General features: G+C 48.1%; 1 protein-coding gene across 1 annotated transcript; it reads right to left on the reverse strand.

Annotated features, from left to right (window-relative positions):
• Nucleotides 1-449: 449 nt before the first annotated feature.
• On the reverse strand, nucleotides 450-25313 carry LOC129387812 (uncharacterized). The gene is made up of 5 exons (XM_055077385.2): nucleotides 25194-25313; nucleotides 13774-13815; nucleotides 12829-12990; nucleotides 9378-9578; nucleotides 450-766 (listed from the first exon to the last, which is right to left on the reverse strand). The coding sequence occupies exons 1-5, from the start codon at nucleotides 25311-25313 to the stop codon at nucleotides 551-553; spliced, it is 741 nt and encodes a 246-aa protein (XP_054933360.1). The 3' UTR covers nucleotides 450-550.
• Between the last annotated feature and the right edge of the window lie 1377 nt (nucleotides 25314-26690).

The raw sequence follows: 26690 nt of genomic DNA on the forward strand, positions 1-26690 counted from the left end.
CACAAGAAATATATGAAAAAAAAAAACAAGAGCAATTCTTGAAGCAATAGAAATTGATAAATGAAAAGACAGGTGTATCAGTTGCCCCGCGGTATTACCGTCTGACAAAGCGTGCCGCTGTCTTGCACTTCGATTATTCCTAGAGGGGGAATCCAACAAAAAGATATGTTTGTTTGTGTCTGTTTTACTCTGGGTCTCGTTGAGGCCTCACTGCGGTCAGATCACGTGCGCTTCTCGAAGGACACTACAAAGAGGCGGGTCTTTGAACAACAATGCAGTAGTTGCAGTATTTGTGTATGTCCTTTCTGTGCGTGTGTGCGCGTGTCAGATGTAAGTGCGCTGCTTCGATATCAGTGCGCAGTTCGACGAATAGTGCGCGGGCAGGTGGACGGGAGACAATGACACCACAGTATAATACCGCGAAATGCCACAATTGCAATTCAGTCCATCTTTACTTTTTCGCCGATTGAAATGACAGGCATGTGAAGGCATGCCCGCCCGCGTGGTGAATGCACCAGTGCTGTACCATATAGCGCCACCAAATGAATGCTCACTTAGCGTTCAAGACGCAGATTACTGGCCGCAATTGTACATCATTCGGTCTCGGAGCGAGGGTGGTGATCGCTGGCATCTGGTTATTGACTACTGTAGAGTTTATCCATCTCCCAATCTTCCTGCTGCAGAACTGTTGCATGGTCTCGCCCGGCGGTAGGAGGAAGTTCTCTTCAGGGTCATAGGTTTCCTTCGGTAAGCCCGGCGTTGTCATCTTTGAGGGAAGATAAAACAGCGAAAACGTCGAAAGATCATTGCAAGAGTCCAGCTGTAAATAAGCTATCCCCGAGCTCTAACCTAAAATTTCATCGCCACATAACGCATATTAAAAAGAAGTTATCGCATGGAATACGCATTCTCATCAGGGTGCGTCCATTTTTGCACGACCTCTGTTGTCCTCACTCTATTTCGAGTTTGTACACTCTCACGTTAACTACTGCGTAACCTCCTGGGGTAAAACGTACACTACTCACCTAAAGCCGATACAAACCATCCAAAACCAGGCAATTAGAATAATCACGTCGGATCGACACACCACCAATGCTAAACAGTTACTACAAACAAATAACATTCCACATGTTGCAGCCCTTGTCAAGTACAAACTTGCCACTTTTCTTTTCAAATTAATAAACGACAAAATATCATTATCGCTAATTCCTATATCATCTCTAACAAACACTAAGTCAACTCGTTTTGCGCTGCATAATAATTTCATTCTGCCCAAAGTGCGCACTAATTATGGGAAACAGACAGTTCACTTTGCAGTCATATCATCATGGAGTCCATTACCATTTGTCATAAACCTCCTGAAACCCCATCGATATGTAAGTGACACTATGCACTGTATTATCCGATTTTGGTTTTAGACCTGCCGTTCTTATGTACTCCAACGTGTAATTAATTTTTTTCTGTAATTTTTTCTCTTTCTTCCTCTTTTATTCTAGATATATTTAGTTTCGAAATATTGCTTACTACCGTTATATTGTGTATCAATTACTTCGTCTAATTAGATTTGTATCTCACTGTTTATCATTGCTGCAATTGTACCAATTGAGCTGCTGTTGCTTGCCAAAATGAACTTTTATGTGAACCATGAACAGGAGGTCCCAATTCAGTTTTAACTATGGGACCTCCTTCTGTATACCACTCTCTGTATATTATTTTTATGTAATAATAAAAATTGATTGTTTGATTTATTTATTTATTTATTTATTTATTTATTTTAAAGCACAATTCTAATCCTGACCGATATAGTTTGCACCAGAAACCAAAATAATATAATCGAGTAATAAACAAACCCTTATTACATTTCTAAATAAAAGCTTTTAAAGTATGGAGTGAGTGAAGGAACTTTATACAATATGGAAATTTTGAAACTTGGAAGCGCCACCTTATCACGCTGCGCACACGGACAAAGCAGATAAGCTTACGCTGACGGCAGAGTCTGTTGTCGCTTAGCCAAGTCATGCTGGTCCGCGGAATTTAGTCCGTCGTGCGCATCCAACATAAACGAACTTGAATTTTGATGGCAAGGGAGGTGACAGCAGTATCTGAATATCCGCAGCTTATCACAGCTGCGTAGCTCCTAGGTTTTAGCACTGGGCAAGCTGTTAACCCCGATGTAATAAGGTTAGCAGCAGTCGCGCATTCTGTCTCACCAATTTTCCACAGAAAATGTTTAGTGACTCATTCTTCTGAGTCTCTCTGGAAAGGTTTTTTTATTGAACTGCTCAGTCTGCTCTATTGTGAGCGGTACGGCGTGCGGGCGGGCGGACGGACGGACGGACGGATGGATGGGTGAATGGATGGATGGATGGATGGATGGATGGATGGATGGATGGATGGATGGATGGATGGATGGATGGATGGATGGATGGATGGATGGAGGATGGATGTTATGAGCGTCCCCTTTGAAACGGGGTGGTGGGCTGCGCCACCAAGCTCTTGCTATTATACTGCCTAATGTCCTACCTAGGTTAAACAATAAAAAATAAAAAAAAACACTATAGACTACTACACCCAAATGTTCCTATCCCCTGCTTCGAACTGTGCTATTGTACGTCTCCGTTTTTTGTCGTTCCCCAAATTTTCTTCCACCAATCCTCCAATCGCCTCTTACTAATGCCTATTGCGGACATGTTTACTTTTCCACTGCTCTCGCTGAACCCAAGGGCTTCGAGGAGGCCAGTGGTGCCTAAATCGACCGCTTCGTAGACGTCTTCACATTCTAATAAAACATGCTCCATAGTCTTCCTAGCTGTACCGCAGCAAGCACATGCTGCTTCTTCCGTCTTATATGCCGCTTTATAGGTGTGTGTTCTAAGGCATCCCGATCTCGCTTCGAAAAGTAATGAGCTTCCCTTTGAGTTATCATAAATGGTTTCCTTCCTGATTTCGTTTTTTGCTCTTAAGTAGTTACTCATGGCAGGTTTCTTTTCCATTGCCGCCACCCATGAGATTATTTCAGCCTCTCTGACTTTCCGCTTGACTTTCTTTGTTGCTGTGTTGCCCACCCTACAGGCCGCATACTCGCAGGCCGCATACTGCGTACTTGCGACCTCTACAACAAAGTGCCCTCTATAATCAAGGATATTAAAGGTCCCGAGCACTTTGTTGTAAAGGCGTTTGACCGCACTATAACGCGAAAATTTTTTTCATATGAAACGTGAAAACAGTCTGCTCAATATTTGAAAACCATCCGAAAATTATTTTGCTCATTCTATTCGCCCATCTCACTCGACTCGTATTCGTATTCCATTCTGTTTCCAAAATTGACGCAACCCGACAAAGGGATGCAGGTCCAAAATGCTCGCGTTGCAAGTGTTGGCACACTGCGTGCGCGAATCCACGGTGATTTGGAACGCGCGCACCGTGTTCGTTCTTCTTTTTCTTTTTTTTTCCCACACACTGTCGAGTATCCAGAAGGCATGATAACAGGGGTTTAGAGAGATGCGCTGGAAAATGGGGCCCGTTGATATGCCAGTAAATGTGAGACAAGGGCAGCTGACTTCAGCAATCCTTTCGGCTCTGACCTCGTTACTGCTACGACAGCACTTTCCTCGCAGAACGCCATGTTAATTTTGCTTGCCTTTGGCCTGCTTTTTTTCCTCAAATAAATGTGCTCACCCACTACGGCGGACACGGTGTAAATTTATTTTGCACTTCACTTTACGCGAATGATTAATAACGTGTTAGCTTACAGGCAAGAACGCCCTGAAGAAGAAAAAAAGATGCCACAAAGCAGTGTTTACGTAAGCGCGAAAAAACCAGTAACACGCATAATTTGTTATGTTGTTAAGACTTCAAAAAATATTTTTGCCGTTAGGCGTGCAACCCCAAGTAGTAAGCAATTATAGAGGAAGTTGTTTATCTATTGGAATTCCAGGCATGGAATGGAACAGCTTAGCCATTCCAGGAAGCGGTAATGGTCCAATTCTCACCAATCACAGCAGTTGTAAGGAGAGGAATTACGGGGATTTCCATCCACCTTAATGGTATTAGAATCAAATGGCGGTATCCACTCTGCAACTCTCGTACTGACGCGATGTATTCGACTATTCATCTCGTTGCGGTAAATTAAGTTCATGGACGTCTAAACCCTAGAAAAAAAAATAGTGACAAGCCTCAAAGCGCCACGAATAATTTTATACAATAGCTTTTCTAGAGCCAGTTTTGGTTTCGTTACGAATGAGAATACTATTTTATGACGAGTGTACTTAGATTTAGGTGCACGTTAAAGAACCCCAGGTGGTCGAAATTTCCGGAGCCCTCCACTATGGCGTGCCTCATAATCAGAAAGTGGTTTTGGCACGTAAAACCCCATAATTTTTTTTTTTATGATGAGACCACAAAGTATGGGGTCACGTGGGAGCACGACACTGCGACGTTGTGACACTCACTCCGGTGAGCTATGTCGCCTCGTATGCTGCTGCTCATTGAGAGGGCCAGTCTAACTGCATAGGGGACGACCAAGCGCGCCGAAGAGCATGTAAACAAAGTCCGAATGTCCTGCTCTTACGTGACGACATACGACGCTATGATGTCTCAGCACGGTAGAAATGCTAATATAATTAAATATTTAGGGTTCTGTGAGGCCTCACAGTATCATGTTCTGGGGTTTAGAGGTGCTAGAGCTTGAGCTACAGCAGAAATAAAGAAGGCAAGAAAATATTGTCTCAGTGCGCCTTTAAACATTCCATGTGTGTGTTCGGCAATGCAGCCAACTTACTATTGATCAGTCCTCCTTAGAAACACAGTATTTTTTACTATGAGCTTAAATCTTCAATTTCCAAAAATTTGCGAACTTTCGAAGGATTGCTTTAAAGGCAAAACATTCAATGGAGAAGTTGTGGAGGCCTATTGATAAATATTCAAATAATTCCTTTCCTTGAAGGTATTCTCACTCATCTGGACTGCAAAGGAAGTGCGAGAGATGTGAAAAAGAACTGCGTGGGCTAGGTACTTGCACGGAGCGACGTTAGCGAGCTGAAACGTGATAGCAACTAATCCCCGATGCTGCACACAGACAGACGGCATGAATTGGCTTCAAGCAAAAGTGACAGTCGATGGCCACACCGGTCGTGCTCGATGCATCGCCATCCGTCGTCAAAACCTCCTCGTCCTTACGCCGTCTGTCACCAGCAAGAACGTTGACAGAGGTTCAAAAATTGCCGTGCATTATTTATCGCTTATTATCCGTCTCCATTTGCTTCATTCTTGCAACAGACATCTCTGCAACTGTGGAAGCCACGATCATTGTATTCAATCCATCTCCGTTTCTTAAAGCCTGTTCATGCCTTCGGTCGGCGTGCATTCGTTAGTAGCATGTTTGAGGGCACGAATACTGGTGCGCGTAAGCGTGGTGATTTTTTTCTTTTCAAGTCCTGCTCCTTTGCTTGCAGCCGGGAAAAATTAACACCACAGCAGCTATTACCACGGGAAAAAATTATTTGGGTATTTGTCAAGAGGCCTCTACAACTTCTCCATTAAATATTTGGCGCCTAAATAATACTTTAATGGTTGGTTACTAATTATTGTTGATTAATGACCTAAGCCCTTATTGAAAATAAATGCTATGAGTTGCTCAAAAGGATAGCGGACAATAATAATTTGTTTGCATTCTCGTAAAGCACAGGTAGCTTTTTATTTCTTAAGGCTTGGCGCTGGTTAACTAAATCACCCTGTATATTTGCTCATTTGCAGATAGCTCACTTTTACGCCACAGAACGCACGTGCCAACGAAAGTGATGCGCATGTGGCCAAGTTCCCCGGCGGATTGTTAGATTTATGACACGCGTGGAGTGAGGAGCCCAAAAACTCGCCCCGACGATGCCCGATGTTTTTTGCAATGTGTGGGACGTAGAAGGCACCCACCACGGTCTCTCAGCGCCCCAGCACCCATGACGTTGTGCTGCTGTACCCTAACTCGCAAGTTCGACTTTTTGGCAAGGCAGTCGCGTTCGCGATGGAAGACAATGAGCGATATAAAGCCTACTGAAGCTTTAGCGCTCGTTAAAGAGGATCTGTTACCCACTCGGAGCGTGAAGCTTTATTTTTGCGCTTTGAGAAAGCCTCTGCCAAAATTCTCAAAAGAACGTGTGTTTTCAAAATCGAGTTTGACTGTATGTCACAGACTGGCGCCAACCATGTTATATATATATATTTCTTTAGAGTGCGTTTTTCGGTCATTCCGTTCAGAAGCTACGGGAGGAGGCCGCGAGAGAGGGCGGAGAGGACTGCCCAGGGTCGAGCGGCATCTGGAGACGGTCGGCTTTGTGAGCAGCGCAAGCGGCTGTTCTGCGGAGGCGGCTTCGCTGTCCCCTTCGACGGAGTCGGGGCTTGGCCGCGGTTTAAGATTACCAGAGTGGAGCAGGCAGAGCGCACGGTGAAGAGAGTTGTGCGCCCTGTGTCCACTGTTCGGTCGCTTCCGCTGGTCGGGATCGCGGAGACGGCCGGGCCATAAATCGACAGTGCGCAAGCTGTCTTCGGTGTCGCCGAGAAAAAAAACGCCCGTAAATAACCGCTGGTCACAGCACTGTCTTTCACCAGCGTCTTCCGCCGGCTCGTTAGCAGTTCGGTGGGAAGGGACACAGTCGGTTGGAAACAGGCAGCGAAGAAGGCTGTGTGAGTCTTTGCGGCGTGCAGGGCCGAATTCCTGCCGGCGAGGCGCGCGCTTCATCGCACCGGGCCCGACGCCTTCGAGCCATCGCCACAACGACTGCCACCCGAGCCGTCCCCGTTCTTCGCCGCGCTCCGATATGGTCTGTCCACCGGCTTGTCCTCTTCTTCTTTCTTCGGTTAACTCTCAATGACTCGTGTTCCTCTAAACTCCTTTGTTTACGTTGCTGTAACCCTGCCTGATTATTGTGTGTTCTGGTCGCGTTTCGAGTTGTGTGTGCTTTTCGCCAATTCTCTTCGTTCCTACTTTGAGTTCTTTGTTCCCTTATTGTCCTTGATCAGTTTTGTGTATGATTAAATGCTTGTTATCCCCCTTCAACGAGTTGTTTCGTGATTGCCGACGCACCGACACCCGAGCGCCTTGCTCGGGCTGACCAACCCTGAATAAATAAATGTTGTACAAAACCTCTCGCTTGTAGGCCGGGGCGAAGCGTAAAGCGGACCCCTGTGCTCCGTCGGCTTGCGCCTGGCAGCCGGATCGGCGAGCGGGGTGAAAGTTTTCGTGACACTGTACCATTGCTTGAATTTCATCGACAGTTTAATTCCAAAACACAAAGAAAAACCGGTTGACTGTAGTAAACCGAAAAAAAAAGTATTGACTGTAGACTTAGTTACAAGGGGATATCTGACACATTCTGTGCTCACATTATCGCCTACGGACCAAGCAATGCAACGCATCTTCCTCCTGATCATCATGCCAACGCAACTGAAACTTGCAGAAACGGACAGATTTGTTTTCCCGGAGTGTCATTATGGCCGATGGCGCTACTGGATAAGAAAGGTCGTAATTAATGCTACTACGTGAACTCGCACCAGCACGCCCTCGCCACGCTTAAGCAATTTAACCACCTTCAATATATATATATATATATATATATATATATATATATGTATGTATATATTGAAGGTGGTTATATCTATATGCCACATTGACCGAAATCTGTCGTGTTGGGACTCATTGCATCGTGAGCGGTTACAACTCCGTCAGAGGAATATGCAATGTGAGTGCGTTTACATCTGCAACGCTCTGTGAATAAGTTTGCACCCTTTTGGGACTCGTCCACAAACAATGATCCTCATCGATATTGCATGCATTCCCTGTAACACACTGCGTTCTCTATACTTTCCTATGTCAAGACTGCTATGGCACACGAACAATGGCGATCGTGACCTGAAAGTACTGGGCGCGCAGCGTGAAACAAAGAAGGGCCCGCAAGATGAATGACGTACATTGTTTCGGACAAGATAAGCTCCGAAGGTTGTAACGAATTCTCAGAGTGAATTGACTACTGCCGTGTCAAAGAGCAACGACGAGCTGAAACACCGCGCACAAGCGCGACCTCTTCGCCACGCGTGAAAGGCAGTTAGCGCGCCGTCTAAAATACAGCATGCCGACCTTGACACTCTCACGCTCTGTGTATTTACGAGTGCAAGGCGTTCCAATAGCGAAAAATGCACCTCGCGTTCACGCACCGATTATTGGACAGGGGTACGTCCACTGACACGGAAGGACTACGAGATGCCCCAACTGCCTAAAGAGAGTCCTCGTAAGACCGACCAATTTAATATTACAGAAGCGTACCGCTCTGGCATAGCTGAATATGTTCTCTTCCCTGTAAAGAGTACGAAATAATTGACCTTTGCCCCCTTCACTGTCTCTCTATCTTTCTGAATGATTCATCCCATTGTAGTGCGTCACTGCATAAACTGGGACAAATGGTGCCGCGGCCATTTTTCTTTGTGCGTGAGTACAGAGAATGCCCCCGCCAATGTTATGGCGACAAAGAGAAGAAAAGGAAGCACTGCTTTGTGCTCCCCATCAGTGGCGGCGGCGGAGCATCGCGGATATCGCTCCCCTCGCGCGAAACACATATCGTCGCTACTCTGTTGTTCGTTGGTATACATAGAGTGAAGGGGAGGTTTTGCCACCAAACCCGCTACTCTTGAGCAGGTGCTCGCGTTCGCTCACGAATCCATAAGAGAATTAGACAACGATCTACATATTGAAGGACATCATTCGGTGTTCCTCTTAAACGTCAACTACTAGGTACGCACTTCCAACGCACTTTCGGAGCATTCTTGGTGTGTTTGTTTTGAGCCGGGCGACGTCGTAATCGTGGCAACAAAATCTAGGAGCAGACCACTGCCGCTTCGTAGCGCAAAAGGAGACATGCGAAATCCAACACGTGCGCTTGCACGCACATCTTGTATGACCCACACACAATGGCGGACGTCGCCCTGTAGAACTACCTAGTAAAAGCTGCCTAGTAAGCTGCAGTAGCGCACGAGCTGGTGCCGTTGATTGCTGCCACAACCTGTGTCCTTTATTCCGCGTCCTCGCTGCTTACGAGTCTACGCAATGGGACCGCGAACGACACGGTCGGCCATCTTGCGTGCGGCAACCGAATATTGCGGGAAAGCATACTTCCAGTGTTTCGCGCATCTTCTATTTAGCCCCGACACACAGCGCGGACGGACGTGTCGCGCGGATACAGGAACGAACGCGATGGCGCCGCGCACCAAGCGTGTCGGAGACGCGTTCCGTGGAGTCCGCGCCTTGCGGTTCCCATCAGAGCCCGCGGCGTAGACGTGCTTGCGGGGTGTGTTCGCGCGCCGAGCAGTGAGCTGCGCGCGCCCGTGCGCCTCACCTGCGTGGCGGGCCACGGGCTGGAAGTGAGGCTGGCCTTGCTGAACACTCTGGTGACGTCCAAGTTGGGCGGCCGGCGGCCCATGCGTGTGTACGGCAGTAGAAACACGACCAGCGGGATGAGCACCGTGATGAACGCTACCGAGAGCAGCATCCACAGGAGCTGCCACCAGGGACGGCCGCGTTGGTGTTGCCCGTGGCTCTGTTTCGTAAACGTGAACCCGATGCGAGCGGCTTGACTCAGAATCCGGGCGAGCAAATTACAAAATGCAAGCTGCCGCTTTACATACGTAAATTGAGCGTGCCTACACGCCTCCGCACGATACTTCATCACGTTATGTCGTTCGACCCCAGCGGATACCGACACCACGAACACGTGCCAATTATGGAAAGTCCTTTCTCTCTGATCAGATGCCCATACTAACTAATCGTGTATCTACGCGCGTTCTCTATGGCTTTCGATTACGTGAATGTAAGTCCTAAATACAGACATTCCTCTTACATGAGTGAACCACGTTTATACCGTTTATAGCAGAATTGCGTTAATGATTGCGTATTGTATATTTAATGTATAACGTTGACACGTGTTGAACTGATATGCAAAAGTTGTGTCACGACTGCCATCTTTCTAATGTTTTGTTATTCAGTTCCGTATAGTGTGGGCATCATTTGAAATTAACAACTGATATCAAGATTATTTTACTTTGTACATTTACTGAATGTACCACTATTGCTGCATTCTGTACCGTGCCTAGGTTTCCTCATATTGACTGTGACAGAGTTCTGCCAAGAAGATCCTTATGCTTTAGATATAAAATAGTTTGGTACGGTCCTGCGACACTCGACTGCGATAGGTAGCCGGTCGAGATCGCATCGGGTAGACGCTGGATCGAGGCGAGACGGCAACAACTACGAGCCGGGCGTCGTGTCGACAATGTTCTACGTTCAAAAATCACCATGTGACAACCTTCTGCCATGAGTGCCTCTGCTACGCATTCAATCATTGTTTACATTACACAATAAACGACCAAAATTCACTAACATCGCCGTCACGTTAGCGCAACCCGCGAAAGCGCTGAACAGTCGAGGCCTTTTTCAACACAGCAAAACTTACATTGTCATTTTAGCATTTCAGGTTGTGCATATTGTGACGACCGCGTAATAACTGCTGTGCAGGTAACATTTCCCTCGTTTTCCGATTCCCGCATATGCGCACTCAATGAACTGTCTTACCGTACGTTACATTTCCGGCAGTAACTATCTCTGTGTTATCTTTTGTTTTTTTTTTTAGTAAGGGCTACTCGCAATATTTCTCCGGCTTTTTGAGAGGCGCACTGCACTCTGTTTTTCATGTTCAGTAATGGTCCGCGGAGATCGTTATCTTGCAGAAAAGTTTGTACACATCGAGGTGGCTCCCAACATGCAGTTTCATACAATTATTACTGGGAACTGGGGTGCTAGTGTCTACGGCAGCTGCAAGCAGTGCGGCTCGGCCACCATAGGTTGATGGTTAGTACATTGATTTGCCTAAACTTGACCCTTCTGGCTTTCAATGGTTTCGTGACTTTGCAAACTCATTATTGTCAAGGAATTACTCCGTTATCGTTAAAAAAATAAACAATATTAAAATATCCCGACGGCAGGATTGGAACACAAGACGTGCAGCACAAAAGCCCGACGTCGATACCATTAGACCACGTGAGCATGGACAAGCGGAACCAGTGCAACTAGCAGCGATTATGCGCGTTCGCAGAGTCTTATTGCGTTCTGCATTTGAAAAATGAGCATAAATTGCTTTGAAATTCAGCCCGATGGAAGCAAATAAAGCGTAATAAACGTAGTCAAAAGAACATCTGAAGCGACACGCAGGAATGTCAGACAAATGTACGGACCATCATTTATATGTTGTCTGAACGATCGCAGCGCTAGAGTTGGCCCTAGTGATCGTTGTAGGAACCTCTATGGATCCGAGGTTATGGCGTTGTGGTGCTTAGCACGAGGCTGAAGTGATCGCATTCGAATGGGAGCGGAGTCAGATTATTTAAAACTAGCAGATGTGAGCCCTCCGAAGGTCACAGCTTCAGCGCTGCGCCATTTAAAATTATGGTCCTTGCTTACGGGTATTTTTGACAGATTTAGTTTTCGCTTTGCAGGACCCGCCCAGAACTTTCGGCCGGCTGATATGCTCCATTCGAGTTTAGAAGGAAGCCCTAATGAACGGCATTTTGCCTTCGAGAAGAGGAGAGGTGAAGCATCGTACTCAGCACTTGTAATATGCACCACCAATGACCATTCATTAGGTTCGCTTGCATCTATGGCGATGCGACGTAGCCGATCTCATCTAACGAATCTAGAGCCAGGCCATCATGTTTTAACAATTATCCTGGGTATCCCAGGAGCTCGTCTCATGCGACACCGGTGCTGGCCTCTGACGTGGCGGTCGGTACATCATCTCAGCATACAGGAGCACCGAGAAAGAAAGCTGGGTTCAAATGCGGAAAGGGAGATCGCCGTACGCCATTTCAGCGAACCGCGAAACATATTTCTAACTCCGTCCATACGCGCTTTTCTTTTCTTTTTTTTTTTTTCGTTTGACTCGAGCAATAAAATCATGCCTTCACACTTCGGCAACTCGTGTTCGAGATATTGGCTGCTTTATTATCTGATTAGCGAGAATCGCGTGGAATAGTGCGTCAGTAGTCACGCACAGCATAGGACAGCACACAGACGACGGTGCCTTACACACCGACAGTGACATAATGAAGTAACAAGCGCCTCACCATCTTTAATAACCATCACCTGCAACCTGATTTATTGGATCACCTGCAACCTGATTTATGTGCCGCGACGCCATTGGCATTATTCGAGGCGTAAACGATGTCACACGGTCCGTTTTCTTGAGCGACCAAGTTTTCATTTTTAAATAAACGCCCAAGGGAAACGCTCGACCCGTTTAGTCCTGTAAGGCATTCTTTTACAACACTATTTTGGTGAATATTGTGGTAAAGGGATGATTACTAATGTAGAAACGGAATGCCAAACTTTCTCTTTTTTTTTCTCAATTTCGTGTCGAAACCCTAACACTTACGCTTGTGCGACGTCATGAATTTCAAACCATCATTTCTTTTCATATTTTGGCCATTCTGACGCAATAAGTGATCTGGAAACTTGCAAAGTTTTTCCTTTGGCTCGCTTGGAATACAATGTCAATCATCTTTATCGATAAAAAAATTATCAAAGCCTAAGCAAACGCCATGAAAACTCATGCCGTTAGGGCGAGCAGGTCCGGGAACTTCGAAACAGGTCATATTTTTCTCGCTTACAAAGCGTCGTCTACTTGCAAGATAGGATTTTCGCTATTGTAGAAACGTAGCTTGCAAACAGAGCTCGATTTAATGTTTTTCTCTAGTGTCTGTAGTAAAGCAGACGGGAGCTATCCATATACCACCAACCTCGTCGCTGTCAAAGCTATATCCCACTCGTGAACCCTGTGGCGACACTATTTCCACTGGCGACTGTGTCTGCATGAGATGAGGCGACATCATGGGGCTTCCTCCTAGGCTTGGCACAGACAGATCAGACGGTTCCTCGGGCGACAGCAACGGGCTTTTGATCTGCATGCGTGGTGGGCCCACAATGAGCAAGATACACTTGAAACAAAGGACACGACGAGAACCACTGTTTCAAAGAAGATAATCCCCGTCTGGATTCTCCAGTGACTGCCACTGACTACAACTTCTCCGGCGGCCCGTGCTGTCTCCTAGTAACCGCGGCGCATGCGCAGATGGTCGTCCGCGGGATATTACGGGCACCGTGAGGCATATTGTCAAATTATGTCTCGTTGGCACTTTAAGCCAATCAGAGAGACCGTACAGCAGCTTTTAGACCAATCAGAAGTGGCAAGATGGCGATTAAGACAATATGAAAATTTTCGAAAATGTCCCGAGCCGAGTCTAGTATATAGAACACCATACACTCTAGTGCGCCTGCTGACGAAAGCGCACAGGGCCTTCTCGGCTGACTGCGTCGATTTCCGGCGTCAGGGTAGAACGCGTTCTCGTTGAATGCTGCCTGCGTCCAAACGTGTCCAGTGCCGCCGCTCGCGTTGGTTGCGTTCGCGTGCAGGTCTGTTGACACCGCGCTAGCATTACACCGAGTCAAATTGTAACTGAGCGACAAAGATATTCAACATAGAATACAACCAACGACATCACTTCTGTGTGTGACCTGATTCATGTTATATGGTATTTTACTGTTATTTAATTTCTACGGATTGCTGTGTCATCATGGCGCTTACGAAAACATTCAGCCATCCGCGAGTCTGTACCCACAAAGTATACTTGCCGTTCGCGTTCAAGTGCTAATGACATTTTAAGAAAATTTGCACCGACGCGTACCTTTATGTTGGTCTTCGCATGTGTGCGCGATGAAGCGCCTCGCTGCAAGCAAGAGAAAAGGAAAAATTATCAACGCAGCCCAACCGTCACAGACCACAGTATCGTACTTTTCATATCACAGTGATGCTACGTAAATTCTTCTGATAGTTGCAAGCTTAACATTTGGCAAAACACTTATTACAAATTCTGTAATGTTTTATCAGGTATTATAACTAATAGAATATCGCTGAATGAATTCCTGAAGACAAAATTGCCGGGAACGTGGGGCTCGCGGTATTCGTAAATAAAAGCGACAAACGTGATCACCATAACAACAGAAGTAATTATAGGCTGTTTAAAATCGTAATTAGTAATTGTCGACGTTAAAAACAGCCAAATTGCTAATAAACTAGTAATAAATGCAGGCCAGGAGACAGCGAGCAACCTTGTAACGTGTAATAGCTCTCGCCAAGATATACGTCATACAAAAAGGATGCGCTTGTTCATCGGTTACGTTTCCTCACAAGTGGGGCATTCGACAGCAACAGGGAACGTTGCGGAGGTCATATATTTATATTATATTTCATCACTCTGCTACGCTTGAGTAAATATGGCAACCGAAATATATCATAAAGGCCTCTTTTGTTTGTTGGAGCTCGCATGCTCTTTTGTATAAAGTTTACTCTCTGTCTCTCTCTGTTTTTATTTCTCTCTCTCGATAGTATACGCACACAACTCGATACGTATACGCACACGCTGCAGGAATATATGTATACCTGTGATGTGTGTACACTACATCTATAACATGACCTGCAGTTTATCGCTGTAGACCTCGCTACACACTAACTATATACCTATCGCTATATATACCGACGCTTACATCTGCTCGGATCACAGCTATCAGTTTAATAACACCACCGTTTATAGCTTCGCGAATATTCAGTTTCGAATACGAATCGAATGCGTATGTTCCAAACTGAAGTATCCAATTCGAGAATACCCTATTTCATTTCTGTAGATATGTGGTAATGTGCAAACAAACGACATCACTTCTGAGCCTGCCTGCAATAGAACAAAAAATTCGTGCATCTGGTCCACGCTCAGCTTCAAGTATTCGTTATGGCCACATGCACGTGCCTTGCCTATCTGCACTTGCACACATGCACGTGACTATTTTTATCAAGCGGCCGCGTTTCGCCGCTTAAAAGGCACGTTTATAGTCCGACGTTATCGGCGTTCGGGCGAGCGTCGTTCGCGGACAGTCACGCTACGTCGGTTGCGCTGCGCCAGCCGAGATGCCATCCGCTCTATGGGGAACCAGCGTTGGATAGGCGGCACGTCGAAAAGAGTGCGTTGCACGCCGCCCTGGCGACGAAACGCGGCATATTCAAGTCTCTCGACCAGACGACATGTCCGCGGCCGTTTCATAGTTCGCACATTTGGTTCGCATGTTTCGTTTTCGCGCCGCTTCAAGTGGACAGTTTTCGTAAAGAAGCTAGCGTCATCAACTGAAGAAATGACGAAAGAAGCTTTTTAAGCTTTATATATTTTTCACAGTGTGTCGAGGCGAGCACGTGCGTTTATTTAACGGTTGCGTCGTGTGCCGTTCCCATGCATGTGTGGCAGCCTGCATCGCAAATCTAATAGCTACGGCACCGGTCTTGGTGCGCTATGGTATCGGAAGTATTAGTTGGCCTGAAGACATTCCATACTTCTCTGGCTAGACATAAGAAATTCTGATTTTACTTGGCCACAGCAGTCAATGGAGAAGAAAGCTTTATCGCATCAGCTGACTCGGGCAAGCAAAGGTTTGAGTGCTCCGCTGCTTGATCCGTAAGAACCCTGACTACATTTAGCACTAATTACATAAATTTACCGGATGCATCTCAGCGCCGAGTCCTCATCCGCATGCGCATCTTTAAAAACACATAGGCGGCTTAGTCGCGCGCGCGCCGGCAGTATTCGCGCACAACTCGTATTACAAGGCAGCTTTCCTGTCACATGATTCTTGGAAATAAATGGAAACTATTTACCTTTCGTATCGTTCGCTTGGTGTGGTGGCATTGGAAGGAGCTTGGCGGTGGTATTGCGAAGGAAAAATGGTTGGTACACATGCCGGATGGTGCATGCTATTGCTCATTTTGTTTCCGACGAAATGCCGACTGCAGATTCTGCTGTTTGGCACTGGCTGCCACGGCTGACCGTCTTCACTATCGAATAAACCAAGCACAGACGCGAAATTCGATTCAGAAACCAGCCCGCCACCGCTTGACAGGCGACAAGACGGGAACTTACTCCGCTCGCCTGACTTTTTGGATGCAACGCCTACTCCGTTCTTGTTCGTAGGGTTTAGATGCAAAGAGGCAGAAGGATACATCCTCCCTCATTCCGACGTAGTTGTGACACTTGTATACGCTACAGTACCGCGGCGTCCTTTTGTTTTCTTTCGACTTTCAGCGCACGCAACGCCTCTACCAGCAGCAATTTTCGTCCGCTGGAGCGGCTGCATTGTGCACGTTCTGACCGCCAGGATGGCGCTGCAGGCGTCGTGAAAACTCCAACGCTGGTTCCCCATATTTCAACGCACGCGCCGTCGGCTGCTATCTTCGGAGCATGCGCAGAACGTTCGCCAAGTCGCGCGCCGTCTGCAAAAGCCGTCTGCGGAGTTGTGTCGGCGCCTTTTTCTTCGCGCGCAATGCATTGTGGGGCGAGAGTTCCTCCGCCTCCGACGACCGAATGGCTCAGGAGCCATATCGGCGCCGGGCCCGTCGGGGCGCGTCGGAAGCCGTCGGTTACGTTGGCTACGCGTGCGCGCCCGCGGGCGTTACATCGGACTATAAACGGCCCATAACAAATTTTAGCGCACAGCGCGGGACGCGCCTGTTTGTATCGGAAGTTTCTGGAATGTTGTCAATGCTTCTATCCGCTGTCTGTTGTCGCCGAACCTTGTGTTATCTGATTTCATCGCGTGACGGGAATGGTGTAGAACTTTGTGGAAGACACGCGGGTCCCAACGATGACTCTGGAACATTCGACGACTGCTGCCGACGCGCTTGACCGACGTCGACGAGCAAGCCGACCCGCTTGACCTGCTGATCAGATTTTGAAGATCGCCGACAGTGTTCGCCGCTGTCGTTGCGCTTTAAGTGTAACCTGTTTTTGTGGGCACAGGTTCGCCCAATAAAAGTTATTTTCATCTTTCACAGTATTGCTACTGCGTTCTTCACACGTCACTCCACGTGACAATATATATATATATATATATATATATATATATATATATATATATATATATATATATATATTATCAGCCTGGTTACGCCCACTGCAGAGCAAAGGCCTCTCCCATACTTCTCCAACAGCCCCGGTCATGTACCAATTCTCGCCATGTCGTCCCTGCAAACTTTTTAATCTCATCCGCCCACCTAACTTTCTGCCGTCCCCTGCTACGCTTCCCTTCCCTTGTAATCCAGTCCGTAACCCTTCATGACCATAGGTTAACTTCCCTCCTCATTACATGTCCTGCCCATGCCCATTTCTTTTTCTTGATTTCAACTAAGATGTCATTAACTCGCGTTTGTTCCCTCACCCAATCTGCTCTTTTCTTATCCCTTGACGTTACACCTGTAAGGATGTTTATTGAGCGAGTCCAACAAACGGGCGGTAGCTCGGAACAGTGAGCACGGAGAGCAAGATGGTGGTGTTCGAACGCCGGTCTCGAGCCCTCCGCTCTTGATGATGATCGGTATGCCATTCTCTTCCTTTCTTCATTACAATTGCCCCCGTCGAGAAAGGTGGAGCCATCCTGGCGATCTAACAGGTGGGTACAAGAGGGTCGAAGTACGGCTTGAGGCGGTTTACGTGAACAACATCACGTCCACGTCGACGACGGTCGCCTTGCAGCGTAAGAGGCTCAATGACATAGTTTACGGGGGAAGTACGCTCGACGATGCGGTAGGGACCATGATAATTTGGGAGCAGTTTGGACGACAAGCCAGGGGCGCAGGGTGGTACAAGCAGCCACACAAGTGCTCCAGGAGCGAATGTTGCGGCCGGAGAGTGATCATCATCGCGGGCGTTTTTCTGGCGTTGTTGGTCGGCTGTAGTAAAGCGCTTGGCTAGTTGTCGGCAATCTTCAGCGTAACGGGCCGCTGCTGACATGGGCGTGCACTCTGAGGTATCTGGTGCGTATGGCAGCAACGTGTCGATAGTGTGCGTCGGCTGGCGACCGTACAAAAGGAAGAAGGGGGAAAACCCGGTTGTGACTTGCGTAGCGGTGTTATACGCGTATGTCGCAAATGGGAGAACCAGGTCCCAGTTTGATTGATCAGATGCAACATGTGTCGCAAGCATGTCGCCCAGAGTCCGATTAAACCGCTCAGTGAGACCGTTCGTCTGAGGGTGGTAGGCAGTACACGTCCGATGTACAATGTTGCACTGGTGGAGAAGTGCTTGAATTGCATCGGAGAGAAATACGCGGCCACGGTCACTGAGGAGTTCGCGAGGAGGACCATGCCGAAGCACAAAACGCCTGAGGATGAAAGAGGCGACGTCCTGTGCTGTCGCCGTGGGGAGAGCAGCGGTTTCGGCGTATCGTGTAAGGTGGTCGACAGCAATGATAGCCCATCGGTTTCCGGCCGTGGTCAAAGGTAAAGGTCCATAAAGGTCAATTCCAACGCGGTCGAATGGGCGTTCTGGGCATGGAAGGGGCTGCAATGAACCTGCGGCAGGATGCGGTGGTTTTTTTCGTCGCTGACACTCGTGGCAGCCGCGAATGAACTTGCGGACAAAGCGAAACATTCCGCGCCAGTAGTACCTTTTCCGTAAGCGTTCATAGGTCTTGAAGACACCACCGTGAGCACACTGCGGGTCGGAGTGAAAGGAAGCGCAGATTGTAGAGCGAAGCGTTCGAGGGATAACTAGGAGCCACTTCCTACCATCTGGCGAGTAGTTGCGCCGGTACAAGAGGCCATCACGGATGCTGAAGTGCGAAGCTTGGCGTCGCAGAGTTCGAGTGGTCGAAAGAGTGGGTGCCCCGGATAAAACGTCAAGAAGCGAAGCGATCCAGGGATCGTGGCGCTGTGCAGAGGAGACGGTGGCGACGTCAAGAGCTGACAATGGAAGGGCTATAGTGGATATGGACGCAGTTTCGGTGGATAGTGGTGACCGCGACAGTGCATCAGCATCGGCATGCTTGCGTCCGGAACGATATATAACGCGGATGTCAAACTCTTGAAGTCGAAGAGCCCAGCGGGCAAGGCGACCTGACGGATCCTTCAACGAAGACAACCAACATAATGCATGATGGTCCGTAACTACATCAAACGTGCGGCCATATAAGTAAGGGCGGAACTTGACAAGTGCCCAGACTATTGCCAAGCATTCTTTCTCGGTGACGCTATAGTTTGATTCAGCCTTGGTGAGCGTTCTGCTGGCGTATGCGACGACATACTCTGCGAACCCAGGCTTTCGTTGCGCGAGGACAGCACCGAGGCCGACACCGCTGGCGTCTGTGTGCACCTCAGTTTCGGCCGTAGGATCGTAGTGGCGCAGTATAGGTGGTGACGTCAGGAGACGGCGAAGGGTGGAGAAGGCTTGGTCACACTCAGAAGACCATGACGAGATATTGGAGGCGCTGCTTAGTAGTTGGGTCAAAGGCGCAATTATAGAGGCGAAGTTGCGCACAAACCGACGAAAGTAGGAACATAACCCTATGAAGCTTCGTAACTGCTTTAGAGTCGTCGGTTTGGGGAAGTCAGTCACGGCACGTAATTTAGCTGGGTCCGGAAGCACACCATCCTTTGATACAACGTGACCAAGAATTGTAAGTTTTCGCGCAGCAAAACGGCACTTCTTGAGAGTTAGTTGCAGCTGAGCGGTTTTCAGACACGTCAGGACATGGTTGAGGCGTTCGAGATGGGTTGCGAAATCTGGCGCAAAGACAACAATGTCGTCGAGATAGCAGAGACACATGTGCCACTTCAAACCCCGCAGTACCGAGTCCATCATGCGTTCGAAGGTGGCAGGCGCATTGCAGAGGCCGAAGGGCATGACATTGAATTCATATAGACCGTCAGGCGTGACGAAGGCTGTCTTTGAACGGTCGGCCTCTGCTAAAGGTACCTGCCAATACCCGGAACGCAAATCTAACGACGAAAAAAACTCGGCACCTTGTAGGCAATCAAGGGCATCGTCAATTCTGGGTAAAGGGTACACGTCTTTTCGAGTGACCTTGTTTAGGCGCCGGTAATCCACGCAGAAGCGAATCGATCCATCCTTTTTTTTAACGAGAACCACAGGGGATGCCCACGGGCTTTGTGAAGGGCGAATAACGTCGCGTTTAAGCATGTCGTCAACCTGGTCGGTAATAACTTGACGTTCCGCGGTGGAGACGCGGTGAGGGCGTTGTCGCACTGGCGAGTTGGAGCCGGTGTCGATGTTGTGAACAATGGTAGAAGTGCGGCCAAGGGCACGTTGGGCAACATCGAAGGAGTCGCGGAACTGGTAGAGCAGCTGGAGAAGAGCAGAGCGTTCAAATGGGGACAGTCCGTCTGCGATGGACGAATCGAATAGGTCAGCAGCTGGAACATCAGAAGGGGTAAGAGCACTGATGACGTCGAGGTCGCGTCGAGCTGAATCTTGCTGCACGGAAAAAATTTGGCCGATATCAATGGGTTGCACGCATCCAAGGGATTCACCTTTAAGCAGTCTGATGGGATATGGAAGAGGATTTGTGAGGCAGAGAGCGCTTGTTCCATTCGAAATAGAGAGGGTCGAATAAGGCAAAAGAAGTGGCTTCCGATTTAGAAGAAGGCGTGATGGTTCAAAGAATGCAGCTTCACCACATATGCTGTTGCAGAATACGGGGAGCAAAACAGCTGCTGTCGGCGGAATTTCTGTGTCTTCTGTGACGACTATTTTGTGTGCGGCTTGATGAGCGGGGTAGTAGGACTCGTCACACAAGGGGAAGAGCTCAAGTTCAGATCTGGCACAATCAATAACGGCGTGATTATACGATAGAAAGTCCCAGCCAAGTATAATGTCGTGCGAGCAAGAGGAAAGGACGATAAGCTCGACAATGTAGTGCTCTTTAGCTATAATAAGTCGAGCAGTGCAGGCAGCTATAGGCCGAACAGGGTCTCCATTCGCTGTACGTAAGGGCATCATCTCAAGAGGCGTGGTCACCTTCCGAAGCTTGCGGCAAAGTGTGGCGTCTATAACAGAAACGGCAGCACCGGTATCGACAAGAGCATATGCACGGATGCCTTCTACGAAAACTTCGACAATATTCGACGGCAAAGTTCGAGGACTTGAGCATTTCGACAGCGCAGTTCTTGCCTCACGAACTGCGGAGGCTAGTTTCCCTCATTTTCAGGGGCTGGTCGACGACGCATGGGCGACAAGGAGCGGCGACGGGGTGAAGGTGAGCGACGAGACGTGGGTTGCGGATAGTCACGTGAAGACGTGCTTGTTTGGGGACCCGGATCTTCATAACGAGAGCGGGGACGATCTATGTAGTTCGGTGAACGGGCGTCTGAATATCCTGGCGCGCGACGGCGGCAGAATCGGGCGATATGACCAGGGCCACCGCACGCAAAACAGATCGGCCGGTTGTCGCGCGTTCGCCAGGGATTTGCAGGGATGGGAGCAGACCATGTCACGGACGGCTGAATCGGGGCTGCAGCATACGACACACCATGGGGTGGTGAGGGCTGTTGAAGCTGCTGCCGCTTTACTACCTCAGCGTAACTAAGAGGCGCGGCGACAGGTTGCTGCTGAATGGGCACCGGCATGGCCTCGGAAATCTGCTCTTGAATGACGTGTCGAAGCACGGGAGCCAACGGGATTGGTCGCTGCAGTTGCTGCTGTTGTGGGAGCTCTTGACGCTGAGCAAACGGCAGGAGAGACAATTGACGGGCCACCTCCTCACGCACAAATTCTTTCATTTGTGCGATAAGGTATGACTGGTCAGGCATGATGTCCAGTGCAGCGAGCGGTTGATTGTACGTCTGAGATGAACGTCGGGTGAGAGCCCGCTGCCTTCTCAACTCGTCATAGCTGTGGTAAAGAGTTACAACTTCTGACACAGTGCCAGGAGACTTCGCAAGAAGCATCTGAAAGACATCGTCGTCGACGCCCTTCATGATGTGCTGTATTTTGGCACTTTCGCTCATTGAGGCATCGGCGCGCCTGCAGAGATCGAGTACGTCCTCAATATAGGCGGTAAATGTTTCATTCGGTTCCTGTGCCCGTGTGCGCAGCCGTTGCTCGGCGCGTAACTTCCGCACGGCAGGGCGACCGAAAACAGCAGATATTGCCTCCTTGAAAGCAGACCAGTTTTCAAATTCCGATTCGTGGTTCGTATACCACAGCTTCGCCACGCCAGCCAAGTAAAAGTTCGCGGTACTCAACTTAGCAGCGTCATCCCACTTGTTGGGTCCACTAACTTTTTCGTAGGACGACAGCCAGTCCTCGACGTCCTGGTCTTCCGTACCCGAAAATACCGGGGGGTCTCGCTGGCGAACGGGGCCGGGACAAACGGCGGCCGGGAGAGGTGGCGGCTGTTGGGCTGCGTCAGCTTGCATGGTCGAGTGCAACGTGCGGGATCGGAGTTCCAGGGTGCCGACGATGTGCGTACCCAGCACGATCCACCAAATGTAAGGATGTTTATTGAGCGAGTCCAACAAACGGGCGGTAGCTCGGAACAGTGAGCACGGAGAGCAAGATGGTGGTGTTCGAACGCCGGTCTCGAGCCCTCCGCTCTTGATGATGATCGGTATGCCATTCTCTTCCTTTCTTCATTACACACCTATCATTCTTCTTTCCATAGCTCGTTGCGTCGTCCTCAATTTGAGTAGAACCCTTTTCGTAAGCCTCCAGGTTTCTGCCCCGTAGGTCAGTACTGGTAAGACACAGCTGTTATACACTTTTCTCTTTAGGAATAATGGCAACCTGCTGTTCATGATCTGAGAATGCCTGCCAAACGCACCCCAGCCCATTCTTATTCTTATGATTATTTTTGTCTCATGATCCGGATCTGCCGTCACTACCTGCCCTAAGTAGACGTATTCCCTTACGACTTCCAGTGCCTCGCTACCTATTGTAAATTGCTGTTCTCTTCCGAGACTGTTAAACATTACGTTAGCTTTCTGCAGATTAATTTTTAGACCCACTATTCTGCTTTGCCTCTCCAGGTCAGTGAGCATGCATTGCAATTGGTCCCCAGAGTTACTAAGCAAGGCAATGTCAAGGCAACTATATATATACATATATATATTCTGGGCTTCTGACTCGTCAAATCCATCACATGGCTATGAGGCACGCCGTGGTGCCGCATTCATTTTGATCCCGTGGGGATCTAATGCGCACCCAATGCAAGGTAGCACAGGGGCGGTTTTAGCATATCGCCCCTATCGAAATGCAGCCACCGTGACCATGATTTGAACTCGTGACCTCGGGCTTAGCAGCACAAGCCACAGCCACTACGCCACAATGGTGGGGGTAGTCATTTTAGCAATCAGCGCGCACGAGTACAGTTCCCTTACCTTATGACCAGGAAAAATACATACGAACGAGAAGAACCGAGGAACCCATTTTCATTATTCACACCAATGTGAATCCAAGAGAATACAGTTCAAGTAACGCATACTGGTAATTATTTGTCACTTTAATTGAAGTCTAGACGTAATAACGTAAAGGAAAACGTAAGTAGATCAAAAAGACAATTTGCCACCGGTGGGCACCGAACCCACATCCTCCACATTAGGCGTGTGATTCTCTACCACTGAGCATCGCCCGTGTAATCACAGAGAATCGCAAGCGCAATGCGGTGGCTGTTATTCAAATATTATTCATACGTTCTCCAGTTTTACGACTCTGCAGTTGCTTGCTTTCTCCGCAGTCCTGGCTGTCTGCTTCCGTCCTCAACGAACGAGCCCCCGGCGGCATATAAATTACACCTACACGCTTCGACGTCACACGAACTGCGCCGCTTTGCGTTCTATTCTTAGCCGCGAGCACCATGTTCGCCTGCCACATTTCATCTGCCTTGCCCGAGGCCTCGTGACCTCACAAATCGTCGCAACTTCAGCACCTAATTAATCACTTCTAATTGTGCAAGATCCTTTTGAAGACGGATGTGGAATGGGCAGGGTTTCAACTGGGAGTGTACAAAGTTTCATTCCGACTCATATGACTTGTCTCCAGCAATGATTTCCAACTTGCAACGCCACTTCAATGCTATACGAGCTCGGTGGCTAACCATCTATGCATCTATGACCACTTCAGTAATCATTCGTGCTCGTGCGGAGTACGTCAGACGTTTATGAAAGCATCTTCAATTTCCACACACTACATGGTGTGTCCCGGCTAAAGTTAGCCAATGCCTTCAATGAATAAAAAATGTTTTTATAACATGGTGCAAGATACGAATTTAAGACCTACGGTATTCCTCCGTCAGATCGTTGACGACCCAACGCCGTAGGTCTAATAATTGCATTTTGCACAATGTTTCTGTAACATGTTGTTTTAGTTAAACAGCTTGGCTAACATTGGCTGGGACACACGGTAGACTATACGATCTGCTCACCATCGCAATTACTCGATATGTGGCAATCTTTGGAACTTACAGGCGCTGCGGTGGGGATGACATATATGGTGCGAAACTCCCATGCACTGCTAACGTAGCAAAGTTGACGACAACCCTGACCGAAGCGCAAAGCACACGCATCATGCAGAGAAGGTGCTACATAGTGCTGAGTCAATAAAGAACGAGGTGAAGCACGTTTCCAGCGATAATATTCTCAGTTGATCCCTTTCAGGGGTACAGTAGCTTTCGCAAGATTTAAAAAGAAACAATAAATTCTGCTGTTGCACGAGCAACAATCACAATCTAATTATGAGGCACGCCGGGGTTTGACCACCTATGGTTAATTAACGTACATCCAATTCACGGTACACGAGCGTTCTTGCATTCCAGCCATTTAACGCGGCCGCCATAGTCGGGCTCGAACTTGCAACTTCACTAGGTTTCACAGCGGGACAGTGCCCGAATTAATGTCAGCAAAATCCTTGTCGAACCATTGAACGTTCAAATATTCTTATATACTTATTATGTGTCCTCGTCTGCTCCAACACTTTACATCGTTTCACATATAAAGTGCTCCGCAAAAAAAAAAGGTAAGAAAGAAAGAAACGAGCGAGAAAGCACCGGCTGAAACGAAGTCAAACGGACAAAGCAGGCGCTGCAAATCAATAAGCTCCGTCAAGTATGCATGCCTTGGTCTCCCGCTTAATTCCAAGAGCCAACGCTCACTGGGCAGCCCTTCAAGTTGAGAGCAATAAACGCCACTGGAAAAAATTCCTGGTGACTGCATTAACAGTGCCAGCGTCACCATGAAGCGCCGCCATGAAGCGCCGCCAAACGCTGCGTGAATGCTCACCCAGTCGTTAGAAACGTAGAACCCTCGCGGAGTCCTGCTAGGCGGTGAGTTCAGGCTTTCCGGGGACGTGGGCGACCCAGATACGACATCTTGAGTTGGATACAGCACTGGAACGGCCATGGCGTCGCAGTTTTTGTTGTCCTTGCAACTTATGGCTCATACCCACTGCATACGGCGCGTGTTTCTGCGGCGACTGCCTGAGATTGTTAGAAAGAGAGAGGGGGTTGTTTATTATTAAGAAACATATGTGATTTGACGCAAAGCAATTTTCGCTGAGGAAGCTTCACAGTTGTTGCAGACGTCCAATACTGCGCTATAATTTGCAACAGGATCTTTAGTCAACATTGTTGGTAATTCACTATTTATGGCCTAAGGGGTCACGATATTATGGAAGTGAAGTCATCCAGTACTAATTCATAACCTTCTTTATAGAAGCTGTCCCTATCCCCATTAAAAAAAAGAAGATGGACTAAATGTACGCCGTGAAAGCAATTGCTGTTCCAATTAACAGTTCTCACACGGCCTTTTTCAAGCATCGTATTAACTGAAACAGTCATGAACTTTCTTTGCACACTTCGCGCTCTCATTCGTCGAAACTTGTGCACTGCGCGGAGTCTTTGACGAAAGGTTATGCTTTGAGTACTGGCCGGCTTCAATTCTGCGACGACCACATTCCCCATGAAACGATATTAAGCTTAAACGCGGGGGTGCCGCTGAACCACGCAACGTGTCCAGGGGGAAGCGTGAGAGAGGAGCCCAGCTGCAGTACGCGCCTCATACATGACGCGACTCCGCGGTAGCTATACATTGCGCCGCTGAATTGCTTCACGGCTAATCGCATTAACGTCGACGCTCATCGTGACGTGGGTTCTGGCGCAAATTGCTTAACTGTCTCACAGCCTAGGAAATGCACAGCAAGGTTAGGTGCTTAACATGGGTGCAGCTGATTTGCTTACGCCAGCGGAAAGGAGTAAAAACGTCCCACTAGCTTGACTGGCAAGTTCTTCGACTTTACATTTTCAGCAATAAATTGCACAGTAAGCTGCCATAATTAGCGCTGCATACGCCGGCAATCACACAATAAACTGCTTTTAGTGGTTTGGATATAATTTCGCCAGGGCTTATTTTCTGGATGTCTGTAGGCTGCGTGAAATCTAGGAAAATGAACACGCCGTTCATTCCTACGTACTTAGACCTGTTTCCAGGAATCGAAGAGGCGCCTCTCTTCAAGTCAGAAACAATAGGGATACAAAGCAGCCTAACTGCTAAGCTAAGATTTCAGTTTAATGGAACGGAAAGTTGGGGTAGTTGGTTTACACTGAGCATGGCCTTAAGTGCACGAAGATGTAGCGCTTAGTGGATATCTTCCTTCTACGTTCTTGTGTTTCATCAAGTTAGCGCGGCTCAAAACCATGCTTAATATTTCAGATACACAGGCAAGGGATTTTATTCCTGGCCGCTATTGTGCTTTGCTCTGTTTTAAGTCATTCGACACAT

This window comes from Dermacentor andersoni, chromosome 2 (genome assembly GCF_023375885.2).
Source record: "Dermacentor andersoni chromosome 2, qqDerAnde1_hic_scaffold, whole genome shotgun sequence".
NCBI lineage: Eukaryota > Metazoa > Arthropoda > Arachnida > Ixodida > Ixodidae > Dermacentor > Dermacentor andersoni.